This window comes from Choristoneura fumiferana, chromosome 5 (genome assembly GCF_025370935.1).
Source record: "Choristoneura fumiferana chromosome 5, NRCan_CFum_1, whole genome shotgun sequence".
In the NCBI taxonomy this organism is placed as follows: domain Eukaryota; kingdom Metazoa; phylum Arthropoda; class Insecta; order Lepidoptera; family Tortricidae; genus Choristoneura; species Choristoneura fumiferana.
In genome coordinates this window covers 11,526,649-11,548,078 of record NC_133476.1, presented here as the reverse complement: position 1 = coordinate 11,548,078, position 21,430 = coordinate 11,526,649, and the positions used below count along the sequence as shown (strand labels likewise).

The window sequence follows — 21,430 nt, the reverse complement described above, 5'->3', positions numbered from 1 at the left end:
TTATCTGTGCTTAAGGCCTGCAATTGTGTAACTCACTCATACAAATAGCTACCCACACCATCGTTGAATAAATATCAATACTATTGTGAACATACCCTAAGCTAAGATTGAATGAAATATTTAACTTGAACAAAAAATACTTATTGTTTTTTTTTCCTTTACAGAATACAACTTCTGAGATAATGACACTTTGTTTTAAACCCTTTACCATCTGTTCAATCAACTTCGATACGACTTACCATTACCACAGTGCTTGCAGGTATTTTAAGTGATATTAACTCATAATTCTCAATAGGCTTTTGCCATAAAAAGTCATTTATGTCTGTCACCTACATCCAGCATAAATACGAAGTTTTTCATATTTATAATGAATTGTTTTGTAGATTCTTGGCTACCTCCGGAGAGCAAACACTGTCTACAGATCAAACGATGATGAACAGAGTAGATATACAGAAGCAAATCCAGTAATTCTGATGGTCTGCATTTACATTTCCTAAAGGCGAGGAATGCGTGGTTTGAAAGGCATTGGAGGATGCCAAAAATACAGAATGTAAGTGATGGTCTGTCGGGGTCACTGACTGGTTAGGAAAGAGAAATGCTTTAAGTATATCGGCGGCAAAAACTAGCGTAGTAACAGCAGTATTGCCCGTAGTACGTAACAGCGATGACCGTTATTGCATAGAAATACAAAATAAGGAACCTATCGTTGCGACTGATGATACCACGTGGCAAGCGTAAGCGCTGACTGTGACTGACGTGCGCGACTGTCACAAAAATTAACGGTCAGTGCTGCTTACGTGCCGCGTGCTGTAAGTACCTACTTTGACTGCCATGTAACATCATAACAAAACTTTTACATAAGTTATGTATGTAGTATGTGGGGTCTTAATTTTCGGTGTATTTTTTTTTGCTTACAGCCAGCGAAAGACTATTAAGAAGAATAGTGGAGCTACACAGAATCCATCTGTTCAATGTCCTCACACAACACAAGTCAATATTTCTGCCGGACGCCCACGAATCCAGGGCTAGGGAAGACGAGTTGAATGGAACAAGTGCCCTCTCTTGTTGGTTAAAACAAAAGGTAAAGTATGTTATAGATCCTTAATTGTCAAGTATACAGCTCGATAAGATGCAAGTGTTACGAAAATGTCTATGGCTATTGGAAGAACAAATGTTAGCTGCTATGTAAACTCTAGCCAACAAGACGAGATATTGTAATGTCATGAAACAGAAAAAAGGAGTGAAATGGTAATGATGACGTATCAGACAAAGATGAAGTATATCTCGTCTCGTTGGCTTTGCTTTACTTTTGACTAAGCACATAAAGCAAGGTAATTAGTGTATGGTCAAGGACTTTAATTCATGAGCCACCATGGAACCTTTTCAAAGGAAAAGTCATTACGATTTTCCTTGTTAATTAATGCGATGTCACTATGACGTTTACTATGAAATGGTTTCATGGTAACTATAATACGACACTAACCTATAATAAGACTAATTAAAGTTTCCTTTCAGGTTGAAATATTGGCCTACATTTTAAATCAAGACCTTCAAAGCGAGGACGAGTCTAACTTTGAATCTTTATTCAACCAGTGCATGTATCTCTGTCTGTCTTTTGGACGTGTTGGTGCAGACATGAGATGCACTCTGACTCCATTGTTTCGTAACAATCTCCTTTCTCAATTCCACAAAGGGCTCGAAAAGGCCGATACTCACTTTGAAAACCAGATAAGGTCGTACAAAGTGCCAACTATAAAGAATGTGCCGCGACCCATTAATGAAAACACTTCTTCTGGACCTCCAGAGAGTCTATTGGACTATTATCCTTTGGCAGAATATTGTAATGGGATGTTGATCGTCCTTAATATGCTGAGGGTGACAGCCCCCTTGAATATAGTCAAAGAAGTCTATAATGCATACAGAAACTCCTTCAATAAAGCTGTTCAAGTATTGATGACATACTATCAGAGAGAGCAACAAGCCTTTACCGACGTTGAGAGACAAAATTTCGTTTCGTTTTGCGTTTGTTTCATGGAGGATTTTGTGCCGTACATTTCGAAATGTCTGTCCTTGTCTTTCCCATCAACTCAAATATCAGAACTGCTTGGCGTTACTCTAACTGTTTTACAAGAGAGCAAGATTCTACACATCGACCAAATCGCAATATGCGAGCCTCTAAACAGCATTATTGGACTGGTTAATTAAATTATAATAAAATATGTGTTAAACGTTAATAATTTAAAATAATTAATTGAATCAGGCGTTACCTACTTTGAGGAGGTCTATAATAAATTAATAATTTTAATAAGGACAAGAAAATAAAATTATCTGGATTAATAGAAAAAGCTTTAATTTGAAAAAAATAATTATTCCATACATGCTTATGTAATAAAAATAAGAATAAATGCTTGTAAGGCACTGCCTTTAACAATTACTTAAACAACTATTTCACTTTTACAAACAATATAGGATATAGGAATGTTTGAAATCTAAACTTAAAGCTTTACGATTTGAGGGGAGTGAACCTTATTTTCTTCACCCTTGACTTTCCCTCTTCGTTTCTAGATACCTCATAGTAATGCGAGACTTTGTCAACATTAGCTAGAGACTCTATAAATTCTTTGTCGTGTGTAATAATAATGAACATAAAGTTATTTTGCGACATTCGCTCCTGCACTATTTCACCAAGAGCTGTGCATAGGCTCCTGACATTTTCTTGGTCCAAATTAGTCGTAGGCTCGTCCAATGCCAATATACCGAATCTGAAAAACAGGATTATTTAGATTAATTTTAAATAACTACGCAAAACAACTTGAAATCCGAATTTTAATGAAAATTTTAATGCTTTAGTGCCTTATTTATTTCGTTCCAACAAAATACCGAATAAAAAATCAATCTGATACATCCGTTGCTTCCATTAGATTTATTCAATGATGAACATAAATAGTTTGACGACCAGATGGCCCAGTGGTTAGAGAACCTGACTACGAAGCTTGAGGTCCCGGGTTCGATTCCCGTGTCGGGGCAGATATTTGTATGAAAAATACGAATGTTTGTTCTCGGGTCTTGGGTGTTTACTATGTATTTAAGTATGTATCTATCTATATAATTATATTTATCCGTTGCTTAGTACCCATAACACAAGCTTTGCTAAAGCTTACTTTGGGACTAGGTCAATTGGTGTGAATTGTCCCGTGATATTTATTTATTTATTTATTAATAGTGCCCCAAACGTTACATTGTGCAAGTGCATATAGCGCGCCATTTCAACCGCCGTTTATATTCACCCGAGTCGTAGGTAAGGGTATCAACCGTTACGTTTAGTTTTCATGTCATCCATCATTTAGTAATGCTTTATAAAACACGAATCATTAAAAAAAAAACTATATCATAAACTTTTTTATGCGTGGAATGTGTTTTTCATGAACCAATAAAAACGCTTCATTTACATCGCTTCGCTCCGCTCAGCTGTTTCCACTAGAGATGTGCTGTGCGAGGATATGTAAATGAAGCGTTTCTATTGGTTCATGAAAAACACATTCCTCGGAACACATCCTCGCATCTTTGGTGGAAACGCAGCCTAGCTTCGAAATTGTGACCATGACAAGTGAAAAAAAAAGGCTAAAGCAGGCAGGTTTAAATACACAAACTTACCGAGAGCTAAATGTTTCAGCAAGAGCCAATCTTATTATAAGACAAGCCAATACTTTTTGACCGGCGCTGCACCGACCCCTCATATCTATCTCAGCACCATTTTTATTTTGCACAACTCTGAAAAACAAAAATCACATATAGGACGTGGCGAAACTATAAATAAGGGTTCCGCTTATGCAATTTAGGCTACGGAACCCTAAAAATGGAAAGTAGACAGTTAAATGATGTTTCTTTCTTGTTAGTCCGTTTTCGCTGGATTATTATTAAGATGCATTCCATTTAGTTTAGATTATATTTTCGCTTTTGCAGTATTTATAATTAGTATTTACAGGAGTTTAGTTTACCTATAATCATATTTACGCCTCTCCATATCGGCAGTCATGCTTCCTTCAGTCTTGATCTCTATGTATTCAATGTCGTTCCCTCTGTAAATTTTCCGCCACATTTCCCTACGACAAATAACAATTCGAATTAAATCTCAATTTCAGTAGAAAAGAACACTCGCTGAAATTAAAGCTTAAAATCGTGCATATTGTGAAATTATTTATGTTTACATTCATCAGAAGAAAAAAAAACAATGGCGACTGTCACTAGTGTCACATGTTCTATGATGTGATCATATTTTTTGTCATTTAAAGCCGTACAAATGACATTCTGGTAAAGGACTTCCTTGGTCAACGTCGCTCGAATACCTACCAAAATTTTACTTCGTACGTACTAATATCTTACTAATATTATAAACGCGAAAGTTTGTATGGATGGATGTTTGTTACTCTTTCATGCAAAAACTACTTAACGGATTTGCATGAAATTTGGCATACAGGTAATGAATACCCTGGATTAAAATATATGTAGGTTACTTTATCCCGAAAAAAACTACATACTAATTATGCGCGAGCGAAGCCGCGGGTAAAAGCTAGTTTTGAATAAAGAATTTGGTTGGGGAAGTTCTTGACAAAACTTAAAAAGAGTCATTTGGCAATAACCCTCTTATTGTTTTTTCCCTAACTCTTGCATTTGTTTTACCTTATAATAAGATTAATATTCTCCATTTTTTCTCTATGGAATTCCATAAGACATTTTTCTAGTGCTACAGAATACTCCTTTATGTCCTTGTCTAGCAATTGCGTTACTTTGAGTTCGTAAAACTTTTCTCTGTATTTCTTCTCAACATCCTTATTCTGCGCTTTCTTTAGTTCTTGTCGGTTATATTGGAGTCTTTTCTGTGTAAAAAAAGGTGTCAGTTTTAAACGTGGCATGAAAACAATATATGAATGAAGGAAAAATGTGCAGTTAGGCTGACATTTTAAAAAATTATGCCTAATACTTACACACAAATATTGAGTGAGTCTGTCACTTTGATATTTGCATGTATTTGCCACCCGAACACAAATAAAACATATATTTTCACTTCTCATGTCCGCAATCCTCCTATTTATGCTAAGTCCAGGCGGCATGTTTTTTTATGCTCAAGCACAAAACAGACCTCTCTAGTAAAGTAAAATCTTCGCCAAAGGCTTAAAGCAATCAGGCTCTATACTACGAAGCGCAAAATTTGAACATCGTATCTTACCGTCCAGCTGAGGCTAATTATTTTTATTTAATACGAGTGAGAGGGCCAAAGCCGCCCAGCCTTCAACAGCCACGAATAAAAAAGTGTATAAAACTTGTTTTTTTTTTATACCCCTGACGCAAAAAGAGGGGTGTTATAAGTTTGACTGATATGTGTCTGTGTGTCGGTGGCACCGTAGCTCCTAAACGGGTGGACCAATTTGAATGCGGTTTTGCGGTTAAAATTGGTTCAGCCGTTTTTGAGATATTGAACTTTGAAGTGACAAAGTCGGGGGTTTTCCTACTTTTTGTTGGTTAGGTTATTAATAAATCGTATTTTATATTAATATTTAATACATTAACAAAAATATATAAGATAGGTGTAAAGTAATATTTATCCAGCTTATATCATCTGAATCCAATATCCAACAGGGACAACTTGCTCACCTTTATTTCATTAAGTTCTCCTTCCGTAGTAGCTTTTTCTCTCAACAATTGCGTATGTTTATTGATCAAAGGGCCCTTTTCTGAGATCATGTTCATATTAACACCACTCATTTTCTCATTGATCTCGTTCAATTCCTTCTCACATGCAGCAATTTCACTTTGGGCACTTCTTAATTTAAGATTGTCATCCAAATCTCTTTCGTATATCTATAAAGTAAAATAGGTTAAGTTACCAATCTAACGTTTTGAGAAAGACAAAATCTGAAATCAAAACTTAGTTTAAAAAATAAATAAAAGCTTGTAACAATAACAGTTTTTATTGATTTATGGTTATTTACATTAATATTATGTGGTGTATACCGTGACTAACTATAATGATATATCGGGAGCTTGTTAACGGTAATCAGTCTACATCCCGTAACAAATATATTTAGTTTAATTATCAATTTTAAACCTTACTTTGTGTGATCTCAACCAACAAAAACAAAAGGCTGCACAGATTTTAGGAACTCACCTCTTGCTTTGCAATTTCATCTTTCAAAGAGTCGATTCTCTTCGTTAGTGCATTTCTATCAATCATAATCTGTTTTTGTTGCTCCATCAATCGGTCGTTAGCTAATTTAATTTTCTCCATTTCACCAGGAACATTTTTATTTTCATGATTTTTAATCTCGACAAGTATTGCTTTGACCTTATCAAAAGCATTAATTATTTTCGTTATAAAGCTTCTCTTAGCGTCAATAGCATCCCTGAAAGTTTAAAAGAAGATTATCGCTTTTGTAAGTATTTTATTGAATTATAATTTGTTTGCTCAAATAGTTTGTATGGGTAGCCATCACAAATACTACCGTCTCATTTAGAAATAGGTTAGAAATAGACTACTATACTCTAGCACACACTACTTAATTGAATAATCTGTAAAAAAGAATCCGTAAAAATACAAATGCATGTAACAAAAATGTAGAATATAATTTACCTATTTTTCTTAACAATATCAGTCTTAGCGTTTTCTTTTTCTCTTAATTCGGTTTTAAGAGCTCCCGTGGATTCCTGGAGTTCCTTCAGTTCTAACATAAACTTGTCTCTGTTTGATTCCAACTGCTTCATTGACTCTTGCAAATTATGCAACTCTTGTACCTAAAAGATGTTTGATTTCAGAATTAGTCGTATAAGCAAATGAAGGAAATAATCTACTACTACTTTGCAAAGATTTGTCATAGAATATAGTATAATATTAGGTACTAAGGCAGCAACTCGAGGCAAGGATCATGTTATGGTCAAGGCGTGTAGCGTGCCAGTAAGCTTTTGAGCTTATACATAAAACAAAGTTATTGTAACTCAATGCTTGGTGTTTTTTTACCTTCTTCTGAACGTTGAGATATTCCTCCTTTAATTTATTTTTACTTTCGGCCTTTGCTTGCAGCTTCTTGGTATGCGCATTGAATTTGTTTTGTGCAGCCTTAACGCGAGTCCGTAAAGTGCTGATCTTCTGGCGAAAGTCGGTCTGCTTCGCTGTAGCCTCATCTAATGTAAGGTCTGATTCGAACCCAGAGCATTGAGATTTAATCGCTTCTAACTGTAATTTGAAGATAGTCAATTGATTAAAATAAGTAGTTGTGTTCATATAAGCAAATCATTTTTTTCTTTTGCGAAAAATGCAATCGACGCATAACATATTGATATAGAGATCGCTCGAGAAATATTTAGAGGAGTATTGTACTGTAACCAGGCGCGGCTCACTCCGCGATTTTATTTTCCGCTACAAGTAAATGTCTCGGGCCCCCTATAGTGTGCTATTCCACTACACGTGCCGCGTGCGAGTCCGAGTCGAGTCGAGTCGAATACGAGTTATGCGATGGACAGAGAAGCATACAGTAGGCATGATTCTTATGCCTAAACGTCACTTTTGTACAGCAGTGAGGCTTCTGTATTTGTACTATTACTTACTGTACTGTACTGTTACTTATTATGTGCTGTATGTATTGAGATACAAGAAAGTATATTACGTTTTTGGTGATATTGTTGATTTCCTGGATCATTTGATCCATGAGAGGCATGTGGCCAGCGATCTGTTTGGCAGTTTGCAGCTTCTGTTCTGGTTCCATCAGCGACATAGACAGCTCATCCCCCTGCCTCTGTTAATGTTGATATTTGCTGAAAAGCGAAAACGTTTCTGTTGTTTAATTTCTTATTTAACTTTAACATGGAGTTAGCTTTAAAGACACGTACTGGTGGAGAGATCTATTGCTTCACAAGATCTGGGAATGAAAATCGAAACACTTAAATAAAACCAATTTACGGTTTTGGGACGAATTGTAGATAGAAAGAAATCGAAATAATAATATGTCTATACTAACATAAAAAAGGCAGAATTTCGATTGTTTGATCATGTACTCCTAAAAAAAGTTTTTACCAATAAAAAGTTACGCTATCCCTGAACTGCTGACTACAAAGTCATGGAAATGAGTTAAATTTAGCGACTATACATAAGTTTGCATAGTTTTTAAATAAAACATACCTTATCAACATCACTCAATCTTTTCTCCAACTGCGGTATTTCTTTCTCCTTTAGTGATTGAATTTTTTCATTTAATGTTTTCATGCTAAGCAGTTCATCCTTCTTTGCAGATGCTCTTTGTAATTCTTCCGTTACCTTCTCCAATCTTGCGGGGATATTCATGACCTGAGTAGTTAGTTGATCATCTAAGTCTGTTATCTAAAACATAAGAGAAAAATATTTCATAAGAAGTTCACTATGTTAAAAAAAAGGTAAAAATTAAATTTTACTTACATCAGACTCTAAATCAAATCCACGATTGCAGAGAGGGCAGCAGTTGTTTTCCTTGAGTTGTCTTTTGTATTTAGCGTTGATAAATATAGTGGAATTCGCTATATTTTGTTCTTCCTGTAAATAACATTCTTAAGAAACTAAATTTTTTAAGTTACTATTACTATCTTTAAAGTTATAATTCATCATCATCATCATCATCATATAAATAAAAATTAATCTTAAAATATGTTGCTAAGTGCAAAACTCGGGAATGGCTGGACCGATTTCGCTAATTCTTTTTTTGTTGTGTTTGTTATTGTTAGGAGGTTTTTATGAAAGAAAAAAACAACAACGAAAATTACAACGGGGGCGAATATGACGCCGCCTTTCTTTTACTAGCGGCGGTTATATCGAAAAAAAAAAAAAAAAAAAAAAAGTAGAAGAACAAACAAACCTGTAATTTTTCGACAGTAGCATTGACCTTAGCTAGCGTAGCCTCGTACGACTGAGTGCCACACGCCTTGTACATCTGATCTTCTGCTTTAGTCAGTTCGCTGCGTCGCTCGTTGAGCATTTCACGAACATGTTTCCTCTCTGCTTCTTGGCTTGTAATCTGATTAAAAGCACATGATATAAACTGCATCATATATTACACTTTCAAGTATAAAATTAGTTGTTAACTGTTCTACAGAACAGGTATATCCGAGAACGCTACAAACGGACTGTCTTTAAAGTCATGAATGATTGGACGTTTACTAGACAAACATGCCAATCTTTGCTTATCAGAAGGAGTCATTAATGAATAAAACATCAGTGACTGAACTAAAACAAAAGACAATCGGATTTTTACCTCCAAATGAGTTTCTTTCAATTTCTGCTTCATTGATTCTACCTCGGTTGACACTTCAGAATCGTATCTATTGACAGACTTGGCGAAATCCTTCTCAGGCATACGACCAAGTAGCTCTGTGATAGCAGACCTGTGCTTATTCTTTAATAAAATCAGCTGTTTATCCTTCTGTTTCAATGATTCTTCGACTATGTCCCGCTCTTTTAACTTTGCGCTTTGCTTTTGCAATTTAGTTACCTAAAAATGGAATATTGAATAATATTATATTTATGAAATACAACCAATTATCTTGCTAATAACTTTGTACCGATTTACCTTTAAATTTAGTTGTTCAAGTTCATTTTCATATTGCTCAATAACTTTTTCATCATCATTAATTTCCTTTTGACATTCTTCTGTATTTAATTCTTTATGCGTTTCTTCATATTCACTGTAAATATTAATGATTAATAATTTTGAAACATTGCACGAATTTCTCATCCTTTAAGTAAAATGAAAATAGAAAAATTTATTCGAGACACAAAATATCACTTGACAAAACGAAAAAGTAAAACTATGTGCCCGAAATAGTGCCGCCTCGGTATAAATGCAGACTCCTCGGATGGAGTCAGCGCTACAGTGCTGGGGGCCTACCATAATCTTTTCATAAACGATCCAAACGCAGAGCAGTTCAATTTAGGCACCCAAACTGAATCGTCGAAAAAGATACCACGACGTTTATTTCTCAGAGCTGAGTCTCAATGGTTTACAAGTGAATGAAAGACCGATATTGTCTCTGGTCCGAAACTGAAACGCTAAGTCGCGAAAGGGATGCCGCTATATGCAAACCAAATATTGTATACTAAAACCTCTTTATTTTGGAAAACCATAACTCTATGTCATTCCGTGTTCTTAGCAACCGTTGTGTTGATTACAAATAAAATGTTTATGCTGTCACTAATCCACGAGTCTCTTTTCTCACTGAAAAATTAGTTTTATCAATGAGGAGTTAAGAAGCACAATGTCGTGAAACCTATGAAAAGTTATAAAACTTGAATAAAAGTTTAAAAGTTCTTGAAATTTAAAAATATTCCAAGTTAAACACTTAAAATTCCAAAAGAATTGACAGAATTAGTAACTTATACTGAATCGCTATATTTGACACTGAAGCGATTCAATTCTCACTCAAGTTAAGCGTCATGGTACGAAAACCGCTTGAAGTGAGTGAATGAAAATGTCTGTATCGCTGTTGCTGAACCGTGCTTGAACTGAATCGCAAAAGTAACGTCGTGGTACGAAATAGCGATGCAGTTCAGTTTAGAGCCTAAACTGAATCCTATTAAGAGAGTGTGGTAGGCCCCTGGTCTTCCGGCGAAACCATTTAAATATTTATTCAAAATTTACATCCTTATTTGAAGTAATTTAAACTTTCAGTGTTAATTTCAATTGCAATATCTACACAGATTTGTCTCCTTTCTTTTAAAAATACAGAACTTACTTACTCCTCAGCATTTTTGACTTTTTGTTCCAATTCTTGCAGTCTCAACTTAGATTGATTAGCATTTTTGATTTCTTTTTCTGTTTTAACAATATCATTCTTCACAGTCATGATATCTGCTTCTTTATTGGATATTTTTTGTTCATGGCGGGACTAAGAAAAAAAAATAGATCAGGGCCCGCAATTAAATATTGACACCACTAGCGCAACTTTGAACCAACTTCCTGTAGTAAAAAAACAGAATTAATAATAATACATACTAAAGCCTCAATACTGGCATTGACTAGTGATTGAAGTTTGTTCTCCTCTGCATCAGCCATAGATTTAAGAGATTCCAAGTCCTTCTGCAGTACTTTTATCCTTTCCTTTACAGAGTTTATCAGTGTATCAGCCTCTTCATTAGTTTCTATCTGTGCAACTTCAATTTCTGCAACATTAAAATGAAAATTAGTAAAACTATTATTTTTAAGGTAAAGCAGAGCTAGTAGTAATTGTAAATTGTGCTTGATCCCAGCAGCCCTGCAATATAATGTAATTTGCACAAATTTTCAATTAAATTGTATATAGAGCTTTAGGTTGTAGGTACATTTTCGTACCAGCTAATTTTGCAGTTTCTAGAACCATGTTATTCTTCTCTTCTATACGATCTTGGTTCTGGCCTTCTAGCACTATTAATTTGTTAAACTTTGCTTCATTTGCTTGCTTTTGATTGGCAATTCTTTCCTCATCTGTATTGAATGAAGAGTTTCTTTTGTATGACTCTGCGAGTTCCTTTTGTTTTGCTTTAACAGTTGTTCCATAGTTATCTAAAATAAAAAAAAATATGGGTCAGACTTGTACAAGTATGATTTAATTCCTCAACAGAATTTATGATGAAACTATTATTTAACGTTTGTTTTGTAGGTTGTTCATACTTATATTTTCCTGCAGTTCTGCAGTGGTTCCTTCAAATATATTTTTGATTGCTTTCTTCAGCACTTGCTCTTGAGTTTGGTTATGTTCTAATCTGTAAAATACAAAAAGACTTTAGTTGGTTTTCTCTAAACATTTCTTAACATCATTTAGAAACATGAAACCATAGCTTCAAACATGACAAATTGAGATGAACAGTTATCTATCAAATTGAGATAGACCTTGTTTTTATTTTCTCTCGCTTTGATTCAAACGCAACTAAATTCTTCTGTAAAGTTTCGATTGCTTTCAGCTTTTCAGTAATGGGGTTCAGCTGTTGTGTAATTTCAGATATTTTTATTTCAGCTTCAGATATGCGGGTCTCATCATTAATGACATTCAGCTTTTTTTTGTCTAGTTCTGCTTTTTGTTCAGTAAGGTATTGTACTTCTTGCTCTAGAAAAAAAAAAATGTAACCATTGATTATCTACATAAATAAAAATGAACTGTAAAATGTGTTGCTAAGGCCAAAACTTGGGAACGGCTGGACCGATTTATGCTAATTCTTTTTTTTTGTTGTGTTTGTTATTGTCAGGAGAAGGTTTTAATGGAAAAAATATAGAAAAAAAAACAATGGGGGCGAAGCCACGGGCAACAGCTAGTCTCTAATAATTATATTATTATCATATCACCAATAAAGGTAATTTCTATTGCAAAAATTGCTCTGTGTAATCTAAAAGTTTATTTTGACACCTACCAAGCAGCTTCATAGTTGTCCCAAGCTCTTTTCGGTTTTTCTTTAGGCGATCAAAGCAAGCACTGTATTTATCAGCATCAAATATTTCATCAAACCTTTCTTTGACTTTTTTCCCTTCATCAAGAGGCCAGCTTGCGTCTTCTTGGTGGCAGAATATTACAGAGTTAAGGATAGCTTTTGAAACGCCTGCAAAAAATGTATAAAGTTTGAGAAACTTTTACCTACTACATTAGTAACAATGAATTTAGGCTGAACAAATATAATTTATATTTATATAAATCACATTGTCGAGCTTTAACTGTGCCTGACTAGTTTTATTCTACAACTTTGTTCCCATAGACGTTATGGCATAGATTTCTATCTCAATTTTGAAAAATTCTTTTCTAGTGCACCTCAATAATTTTCAAGAAGAAGTATCTCTAGCTCCATTCATTTAATGATTTAGGCTTTTATAGATAAAAACAAATGAGGGTTGAATTTACTTACCAAGCTCCTGATGCATAACTGAATCTAAGTCCGCACACCTCGATGAGATATCCTTTACCCTTCCATTTTCGTCAATCACTGATAAGAATGAGTCTAATGTTTTAAATACTGGTTTCTTCTTTGCCATACATGTCACTCTCATTGATCTTGATACCTCTAACTGTTTGTCATTGGCATTCACTATCTGAAATTTAAAGTAAAAAATATGTATTGCGAAATAAGACTTTATAAACCATTTTTAATATTGATAAAAAAGAGGGGTGTTATAACAATTTTTGAGGTAAAAAACTTATGCACTGTCTCTCTTACATGTTAAGTAGATTCAACACAAATAAGTTGATGTTTTATGTTGTAAAAAAATTATAACAAAATCTAACTGGCTCAAAACAAATACAGGACAATAACTTTGTACCAGTTTGAATTTCATGCCTCAATACTGTTGGGGAACCCTCTTGCTCCATCATCTGTTCCAATACACAGTTCCATTTCAACAAATGGTGCAAGAGCAAATGCACAAGTTACTATGGGGTAATGCAATCAGCATCATGGGAACCCTGTCACAGGCAGACCTTTTAGGGGTTTTATTTTTTATGTTTTTTTTATTTTTATTATAGGTACATTATAGTTAGTTAAGGTATCTCAAGTTAGTTCTTTTTGTCTTCTGTTTAACCTGTTCATCATCCATTCTCCCAGCCTATATACGTCCCACTGCTGGGCACAGGCCTCCTCTCAGAATGAGAGGGCTTCGGCCGTAGTTCCCATGCGGTCCCAGTGCGGATTGGGAACTTCACACACACTACTGAATTGCTTCGCAGGTTTGTGCAGGTTTCCTCACAATGTTTTCCTTCACCGTAAAGCTCGTGGTAAATTTCAAATTTAATACCGCACCTGTTAACCTGTTAATTTCATGTATTTTGTGTAAAGTAGTGTGTGTAGTATGTGTGTTGCCAGTGATCACATGGATCCGAGACATGGTGCTTTACTTTAGGCCTTATAAATAGGCTCAGTTGCTCAGCAAGCTACGGAGAGAGCTATGCTTGAGGTTTCTCTATGGGATCGAATCAGAAATTAGGAAATACGTAGAAGAACAAGGGTCACCAACATAGCCAGCGAATTAGCTTGTTGAAGTGGCAATGGGCGGGCTATATAGCACGGAGAGTGTATGGCCATTGGGGCCGAAAAGTTCTCAAGTGGAGACCGGGGATCGGCAAGGGCAGCATAGGACATCCACCAACAAGATGGACGTATGACCTGGTAAAAGCTGCGGGTTGCGGGCAGCCCGCTGCCAACCGAAGCAACTGGAGGTCTGTGGGGGAGCCCTATGTCCAACAGTAGACGTCCTACGGCTGAGATGATGATGTAAAGTAGTAAATCAACTTAGATGTTCCTTCAATATTTAAAGAGTTTCCTTGAATTCCCCAGGGTCCACTTATCAAATCCTGACTTTTGTGAGTAGGACAATTGTCAGTATTCCCATTTCAACAGTAAAAAGAGTAAAAACTTTTCAAATTGGTTCATACATATATGACAGTTTCAAGGTAACAAAAAAAAAACAAAATTGATAACCTCCTCCTCCTTTTCCTCGAGTTGCTTAATAATTTTTAGTTCAACCTTAGTTCCATATGCTTACACTTATAATATGGGCCTTTTATAAAGTTTTTTACTTATACAGTGAAATATTTAGTAAACTAGTCATTTGCCCAGGACTTTATGTGCATAGAATTCATTTAACACTCCCGCAGCAGGAACTACATAATTTTCTGGGATAAAACTATCCTATGTCCTTCCCAGGAACTCAAAACTATCCGATACTAAACTTTATCTAAACTAGTTTAGACGTGATGTGGTAACAAACAAACAGACTTACAAATTTTAGCATTTATAATATGTGTCACATATTTTATAAGGAGTTAAGTTAAAGCATTTTGTGATCATAGCAAAGACTAGTGTAGTTTTTACTTATAGGGGCACGGTAAGGCCGGCAAGTAAAGTTATGCTAACCTCACCTTAAGTTTCACCTGTCCCAGAACTTCGGTTGTTCTATTGACTTTCGTGTCATGAACAAAGCACTCGTTGCGACTGCCCGGTGGCATCTGCCCCGTAATCGCATATCGAATTGATTCAATGATCGTTGTTTTTCCACATCCATTTTGTCCGAGTATAAGAGTCAATGGTTTTTCGAAGGATACCCGCTGTTCGTCATTTTCATCTGGTCCAAAACTGCGGATACCTCGAACAGCTAAGGATTTAATTCCTGCCATCTATAACGCGTAATGTAAATTTGTTTCGCGCCAACAAAAGCACTAAGCAGCATTTAGCAAAACGACTGTCTCAGAGTATAAGAACCTAAGCTCGCTCAACTCGATGTCAACTTGACAACGAATTCGTGTTTCGCTTTCGTAGTAGCCCTGCGGGCTACTACGAAAATCGAAGTTCGTGTCGTTGCATCTTCTGCCGTTTTCCAATTGGATAGGCCTTCTGACTTGGTGAGGAACTTTTGTTTGACTGAATTGAAATACACAAAAAATAGGGTACTGCACAAATTTTTATCCAGTCTTGTCTTAAATTATCGTAGTTCGTACCACGTTCGTACGCATAATATGTCCATTGTCCGTTTGTTTATAGTGGTCTATAATTGTCTGTGGTTAAGTAAATTTGATTGATTTGACAGTGATGTGATTTGGGATGGATGCTGCGTCTCGTATTTATTTTTTGTAAATTGTTTTATGAAAATCATAAGTTAAATTCAAGACAGTTGTGCTAAATATTTTCGACATCAACATAAGAAGTGTTCAAATATTAAATATATGTGAGTATTATCTACATTGGCCTCGGGCATATTATTAATTATATTTTGTAGTGCATGCTTGTATTATATTTCATTGTAATCGACCTATATTTTTATCAACCAGTACATTGCTTATTATAGATCTAAGAATGATCATAGTATAATTAAAACAGTATACTAATATCGTGCATTCTTGTTGTCTGCGTCATTATGGAGGCAAAATGATTCATTTACGTACTTGGTTGCTAAACTAAGTACAACTGTTTGTTGCCGCAGCGCAATTTAGATAGATTGTCTGCAAAATAAAAATATGTAGTAGTGCTAAATATACTAGGCTATGAAGCGAGGCGTTTGATAATATGTTGTTATGTGGCTATTCAACCACATTCCATAAAATAATATTTCTTTGTTTACATATCTAACAGTCATTCATCACAACATTAACATTATGTTAATTTGGTTGATGGTTATCATGGTCAGGGTCATGGTCGCAACTCGCAGCAGTGTTTTATAAAAATAACATGTAAATGTAACTGTTGTTGTATGTGTTCCATATACAAGCCACAAGCAAATAGACATGGGTTCAGTATTTATTGATTTCTATCAGTGGGGTAAACTTCTTGAAATGAGGGTAATTTTTTTCCCCATTTAATGTTTGTCAATGATAAAATTTGAACCACAAATTATTAAAACAAAATTGAATGCAAGCAGTGACAGTTTAGACTAAATGTTTTTGTGATATATGGGACCTTGGGGTATTTAATATTGTGTGAGTCACATGAGTCAAAATGTCCAGCAAGAAACTCAACAGTGTAATTTTTTCTAAACAAAATCTGCAATGTTATTTAATGGATGACTTATCATAATTATTTAACACAAGAATTTATTTATTTGAAGCCCTGATGGCCTAGTGGTTTGACCTATCACCTCTCGAGCAGAGGATCGTGGTTTCAAACCCTGGCTCGCTCCTCTGAGTTTTTCAAAATTCATGTGCGGAATTACATTTGAAATTTACCATGAGCTTTATGGTGAAGGAAAACATTGTGAGGAAACCTGCACAAAACTGAGAAGTAATTCAATGGTGTGTGTGAAGTTTCCAATCCGCACTGGGCTTGCGTGGGAAATACGGCCCAAGCCCTCTCGTTCTGAGAGGAGGCCAGTGCCCAGCAGTGGGACCTATAAAGGCTGGAATGGAAGAATGGATTTGAACCAACAAAATTTTTCAGCACAGTAGATGCCCTATTGAAGTAAGGTATCTTGGCTCGGAATTATTTCCCAACATCCCTGTCCATGATATATATCTAATAATTAAAATAAACATTACATATGTCTTCTTGACAATAGATTGGAATTTTAGATCTGTTTGATCAGTATTGTGCGAGAAAGGGGAAGTGGACTGTATAGAAATTTCGAAAGAGCAACGAGGGGAAAGTCGGGATGGTGAAGGAACGTGCCGGAAGCAAAATATGGCGTCCCGCGACAAATTAATAAATAAAATGAAAAAGCACGCGAAATAATAGCTGCTGTAGGAAGCTCTCACCTGAGAACTCCTCGTCTGCTGCAGGGCAGGATCTTAGGGCGTCGGTAACGGGCACCGTTGGCTCGAAGTCTTCAGCTCCTCCGGAATCACTGTTAACTCTTACCTCTGGTGTCGTACTTAGCCTTCAGATCAGCGCAGGGTGCAGGGAGGCTTCAGCAGCAGCACTGAGCTTACGTTAAATTTAAACTACGGTTTGAAGGAAAGCTTGTAAAGTTTGGGCAGCGTAACGGCTGTTACAATTCAAATTCTTAAATAATATGAAAAAATAGAGAATGAATGGCGCTCCAGCTGACGAGTCAGCTGGTTTTGTTATCGAAAAAGTGGAGGGGAGCGGTTATTCGGATGTCGGTAGTTATAAACAATTAAGGTGTGGCCACCGTGAATAAAAATATTAGGATGTAAAGGCTCCTGACATCTGGCAATACTGAACATTTCCGCCACCAAAATACGCTGTATTTTAACTAGGTTAAACGATAAAAAAAAAGTAAATAAAGAGATGGAAAGTAGGATTACTACGAGCGATAGTAGCGATGGAGTTAGGTAGGCAGGGGGCAGTGCTTTACGACTGGTCGTTTATAAAGACCGCAAGCGGTGCGCACGGTCACGACGCGCACTTATGCGTCAGCTCCAGGATGGGTATCTACGATGCGACCTAAAGGCCACTTCATGGGGCTGTTTGTTTCGTTAAGGACAAGGACTAGTGCGCCCTTTCTCGGGCAACCTGCCTATCGTGCCATTTCGTTCGCTGCTGCAGCGTATGCATGTATTCTGGGACCACCTTGCCCAGAAATCTTGATGCATTTTTTCCTGATCGGAAACTAGTTTGCGGCAGTGTCCGCGGCGTGCTACGAAACGTCTTAGTGCGGCGAGGAACGCTTCTGTCGCAAGTTCGGTGGCGAGTTCTGCATGAACGGCCTTAGTAGCTGTGCATACAAAGACGCAAATGTACGCTTTGTACGTTTTATTTCCCCGCCACGACCGAGAGATACGTCGGAAGGTCCGCCGTAGTCGACGGCGGCGCTTAAGAACGGTTTTAATGCGTTAATTCTGTAAGAAGGGAGGTCCCCCATGAAAGGTGCAGACACGCTTGTAGGGCGAACGCGAAAGCATTTAAACATTTCGATACGACTGCCCGGATCGCACGCTTTGGCGAGAGTATCCAGAAATCTAGCGAGCTCTAGGATTTTGAGAAGGCAGGATGATAAGGCGATTGGACGGTGGGAGGAAGGGGAGGGGATCTTTCCCTTGTTTATGTAGAGGGATGATAATTTGTTTTTTCCAAGCCTCTGGAACGAAACCCAGGTCGAGGAAATGGTTTAAAAGGTCTAGAAAGTATTTTTGGTAACCTGGCCAGATTTGGCAAGAAAAGCGTACGGGATACTATCTGGACCAGGAGCCGAGTTCTTGAGGTGGTCTAACGATGCCAAAATCTAACACGAAAACGGTTGGTCGAGATTATTATGAGGGCAATTCAAAGGATAGGGGGAAGGGAGGGGAGTTAACATGGGGGACAGTGGGGGAGACAGGGTGTCTATAAATGCCGTGAGCCAAACTGAGGAGTCGTTACTAGGCGCATCTCGGGCTATGAATGAACCTCTAAAACGTTTTATGGCTTTCCATAGAACAGTTGATGGAGTGCGGGGGAGATACTTTGCAAAGTTTATCCATCCAAATTTCTTTTTTTTTTTGAACAAACGTTTCGCCTGAGCCGCGGTCTTTTTGAATGCGAGAAAGTTATCCAGGGACATGTTTCCACAATACGCTTTCTCGGCCTCGTTCCTTAGGCGAATCATGTCCGTACATTCAGAGTCCCACCAAGGTGGGGAGGACCTAGCCTTATAACGTTTTTTAGGCGGAATATTTTTGTCAGCTGCAACTATGAAGGCCTCGATCAGGTTGTCATGACAAATACAGGCGTTTTCTGGTAAGACAATGGCATCTTGCTGACTGCTGCATCCAAGTCCGCCGCGAACTGGTCCCAATCAGCCTTGGACAGGTGGTACCTATTAGAATTTGGGGAGTACTGGGTTGGGAAAAGGATGTAGGAAGGATATTAAGATTGGAAGGTGATCACTACCGTGGGAATCCTGGAGCACAGACCACGAGAGAAGGGTGCCAAAATGTGGAGAGCACAGGGAAAGATCGACGGCACTAGAGTTCAGGCCTGGTGCCGTTCTGCGCGTCGGAGAACCATCATTGAGTAGGCAGATGTTTTTGTCCTCCATCAGGTCAACGAGATCACAGGCGGCGTCATCGGCGCTTCCCCACATGAGATGATGACAGTTAAAGTCACCTAAAATGAGGAATGGGCCCGGAAGGGCGGAAAATATGTGCTCGAGGTCTGAGATATTAATGGAGAGCGGATCGTAAATATAGATCGAAAGAACGGTAAAGTCCATGATCTTGGCGGCGACTGCATTAATGCCGTAAGGGATAGGGGAAGAGTTATACGATTATACGTGACAGAAGATTTGATGAGAAGGGCGGCTCCTGCGTAGCCATCATCTCTGTCATGTCGGAGGCACGAGAAGCCAGGCACCCGGAACCGGGCTCCCGAAACCAACCAGGTCTCCGATATGGCAAAGACAGTAGGGTCATACGAGGATACCATTTGCAAAATTTCGTGTTTTTTAGGGCGGAGACTGTGACTGTTCCACTGGATGAGATGGAACATTTACAACTTGAGAAATTGTGAAAGTTTGTTGGCGACGTTGGGCGGTAGGGGGAAATCATCCATTTTGCTGAACATATTGATCAGCAAGGATAGAAGGGACGTCCAGCAGGTTATCGTTGGGGGGACTGAAAGGGGGAGGAGGGCTGGGGCCGGAGGGCGGCAGGAAGGGGGGTTGCGGTCTCTAATTGGGCTTCGTGAGCGCACGGTCATATCCTTGTGATAGAGGACGATGGGGGACCTTGGTATGTAGACCGTTTTCCTGTAACTTTGGGATGGACTTTGAGTGTGGGGGAAGTCCTTGTGGGTTTGAGGCATAGGATCAGTTTGGGAATAAGGGGGGCTCTGAGCCGCGTCTGCGTAGGATCTCTTAACAGGGGTTTTTACGTTCAACAAGCCATGAGAGTAAGAGATGTTGTCGTCAGACATTGCTGCTTTGATAGCCTTTGACGAGTGTGTTCTGGACAGGTCTTGTGTGTAGCAAGTGCCTGCCTGAAAGAATTAGACAAAACGCTAAGTCTTCCTGCACAGTACATGTTTTGCCTGTATGCTCTTGGCCACATTTGAAGCATTTTGGTTTGATCGACATTGATCCGCTACGTGTCCGAATTTTACAGCAGCTGTGGCACTGTATTGTGGGCAAAAGATACTTTTCTACTACTACTAAAGCAGAAAATCTGGCTGGCAAAACTTGTCGCTAAAAGTTATCACCACAGTACCTGTAGGGATCCACTAATGCCGTCGGCGTTTGTGTATTTTCGGTTAAGTCAAATGGCTTTAAGGATGCCCCAAAGCAGAAGGAAGCTCCACATCATTGACAAAACATCCAGCGCTAGGATCCGTGGGTACTCCCTGACAATACCATCGCGTGATATTAAATGTTGGGATGGTAGCCTCGAAATCATTTAGATCGAGTAGTGGGTCACGATAAAAAGTATTCAGAGACAATGCGGAGTTATCGCTACACTAAACGGTTTCAGACTACTTTTTTGATATTTATATCGAACTATACTCTGTACACGCGAGTTACATCAGGAGTCCAAAATTGATAGATTAGGGTAGTACAAGGGAGGATCTGATAAAAAAATTGGCCATAAATGGACAAAAATACCTATCGTTTAACGTGTATTTACGTCCATTTTTTTAGGTCGGATGTTCGTAAAGGTGTAAATGTGAGTCGGAAGGAATGGTCCCCAACTTAGTTGGGGCTGGGAATCCATCCAGCACCGTAGCGTGTTGGCCCCAGTAGAGTTATTTCGGCGTCCATCGACACCTCCGATTGGCTGTTGCGACAAGTTCCATCGGTGCGCCGATGGAAACCGGTTCCCTAACAAGATATGACTGGAGTTTTGGGGGATATGCGACATTGCGGGGTTAGCATACGAGTTTTGATAAAACACTTACGAACGACAGATACTGGTAGATCCACGGTTATGCCACCAGGCTATCCCCACTCGTCCAAGGCCGCGCGGTAAATACTGATCTCTAAGTGTATCTCAGAGGACACAAATGCTAGTCGGTTGCAACGCCTCGCTGCGCACTGACGGT

General features: G+C 37.9%; 1 protein-coding gene and 1 pseudogene across 1 annotated transcript; one reads left to right on the top strand and one right to left on the bottom strand.

The window, feature by feature from the left end:
- Nucleotides 1-2,333, top strand: part of LOC141427728 (conserved oligomeric Golgi complex subunit 8-like) — a 3,571-nt pseudogene extending 1,238 nt beyond the window's left edge.
- Nucleotides 2,334-2,375: 42 nt separating this feature from the next.
- On the bottom strand, nt 2,376-15,226 carry LOC141428115 (DNA repair protein RAD50-like). Its single transcript, XM_074087877.1, is given in 23 exon segments — nt 2,376-2,762; nt 3,655-3,771; nt 3,999-4,103; nt 4,681-4,877; nt 5,653-5,859; nt 6,167-6,401; nt 6,629-6,789; nt 7,013-7,228; nt 7,659-7,784; nt 7,786-7,806; nt 8,171-8,368; nt 8,444-8,557; nt 8,877-9,035; nt 9,273-9,509; nt 9,588-9,702; nt 10,754-10,902; nt 11,010-11,176; nt 11,346-11,555; nt 11,664-11,755; nt 11,883-12,096; nt 12,398-12,583; nt 12,884-13,067; nt 14,890-15,226. Coding segments are annotated over 23 exon segments (3,924 nt in total). The 5' UTR covers nt 15,145-15,226; the 3' UTR covers nt 2,376-2,503.
- Between the last annotated feature and the right edge of the window lie 6,204 nt (nt 15,227-21,430).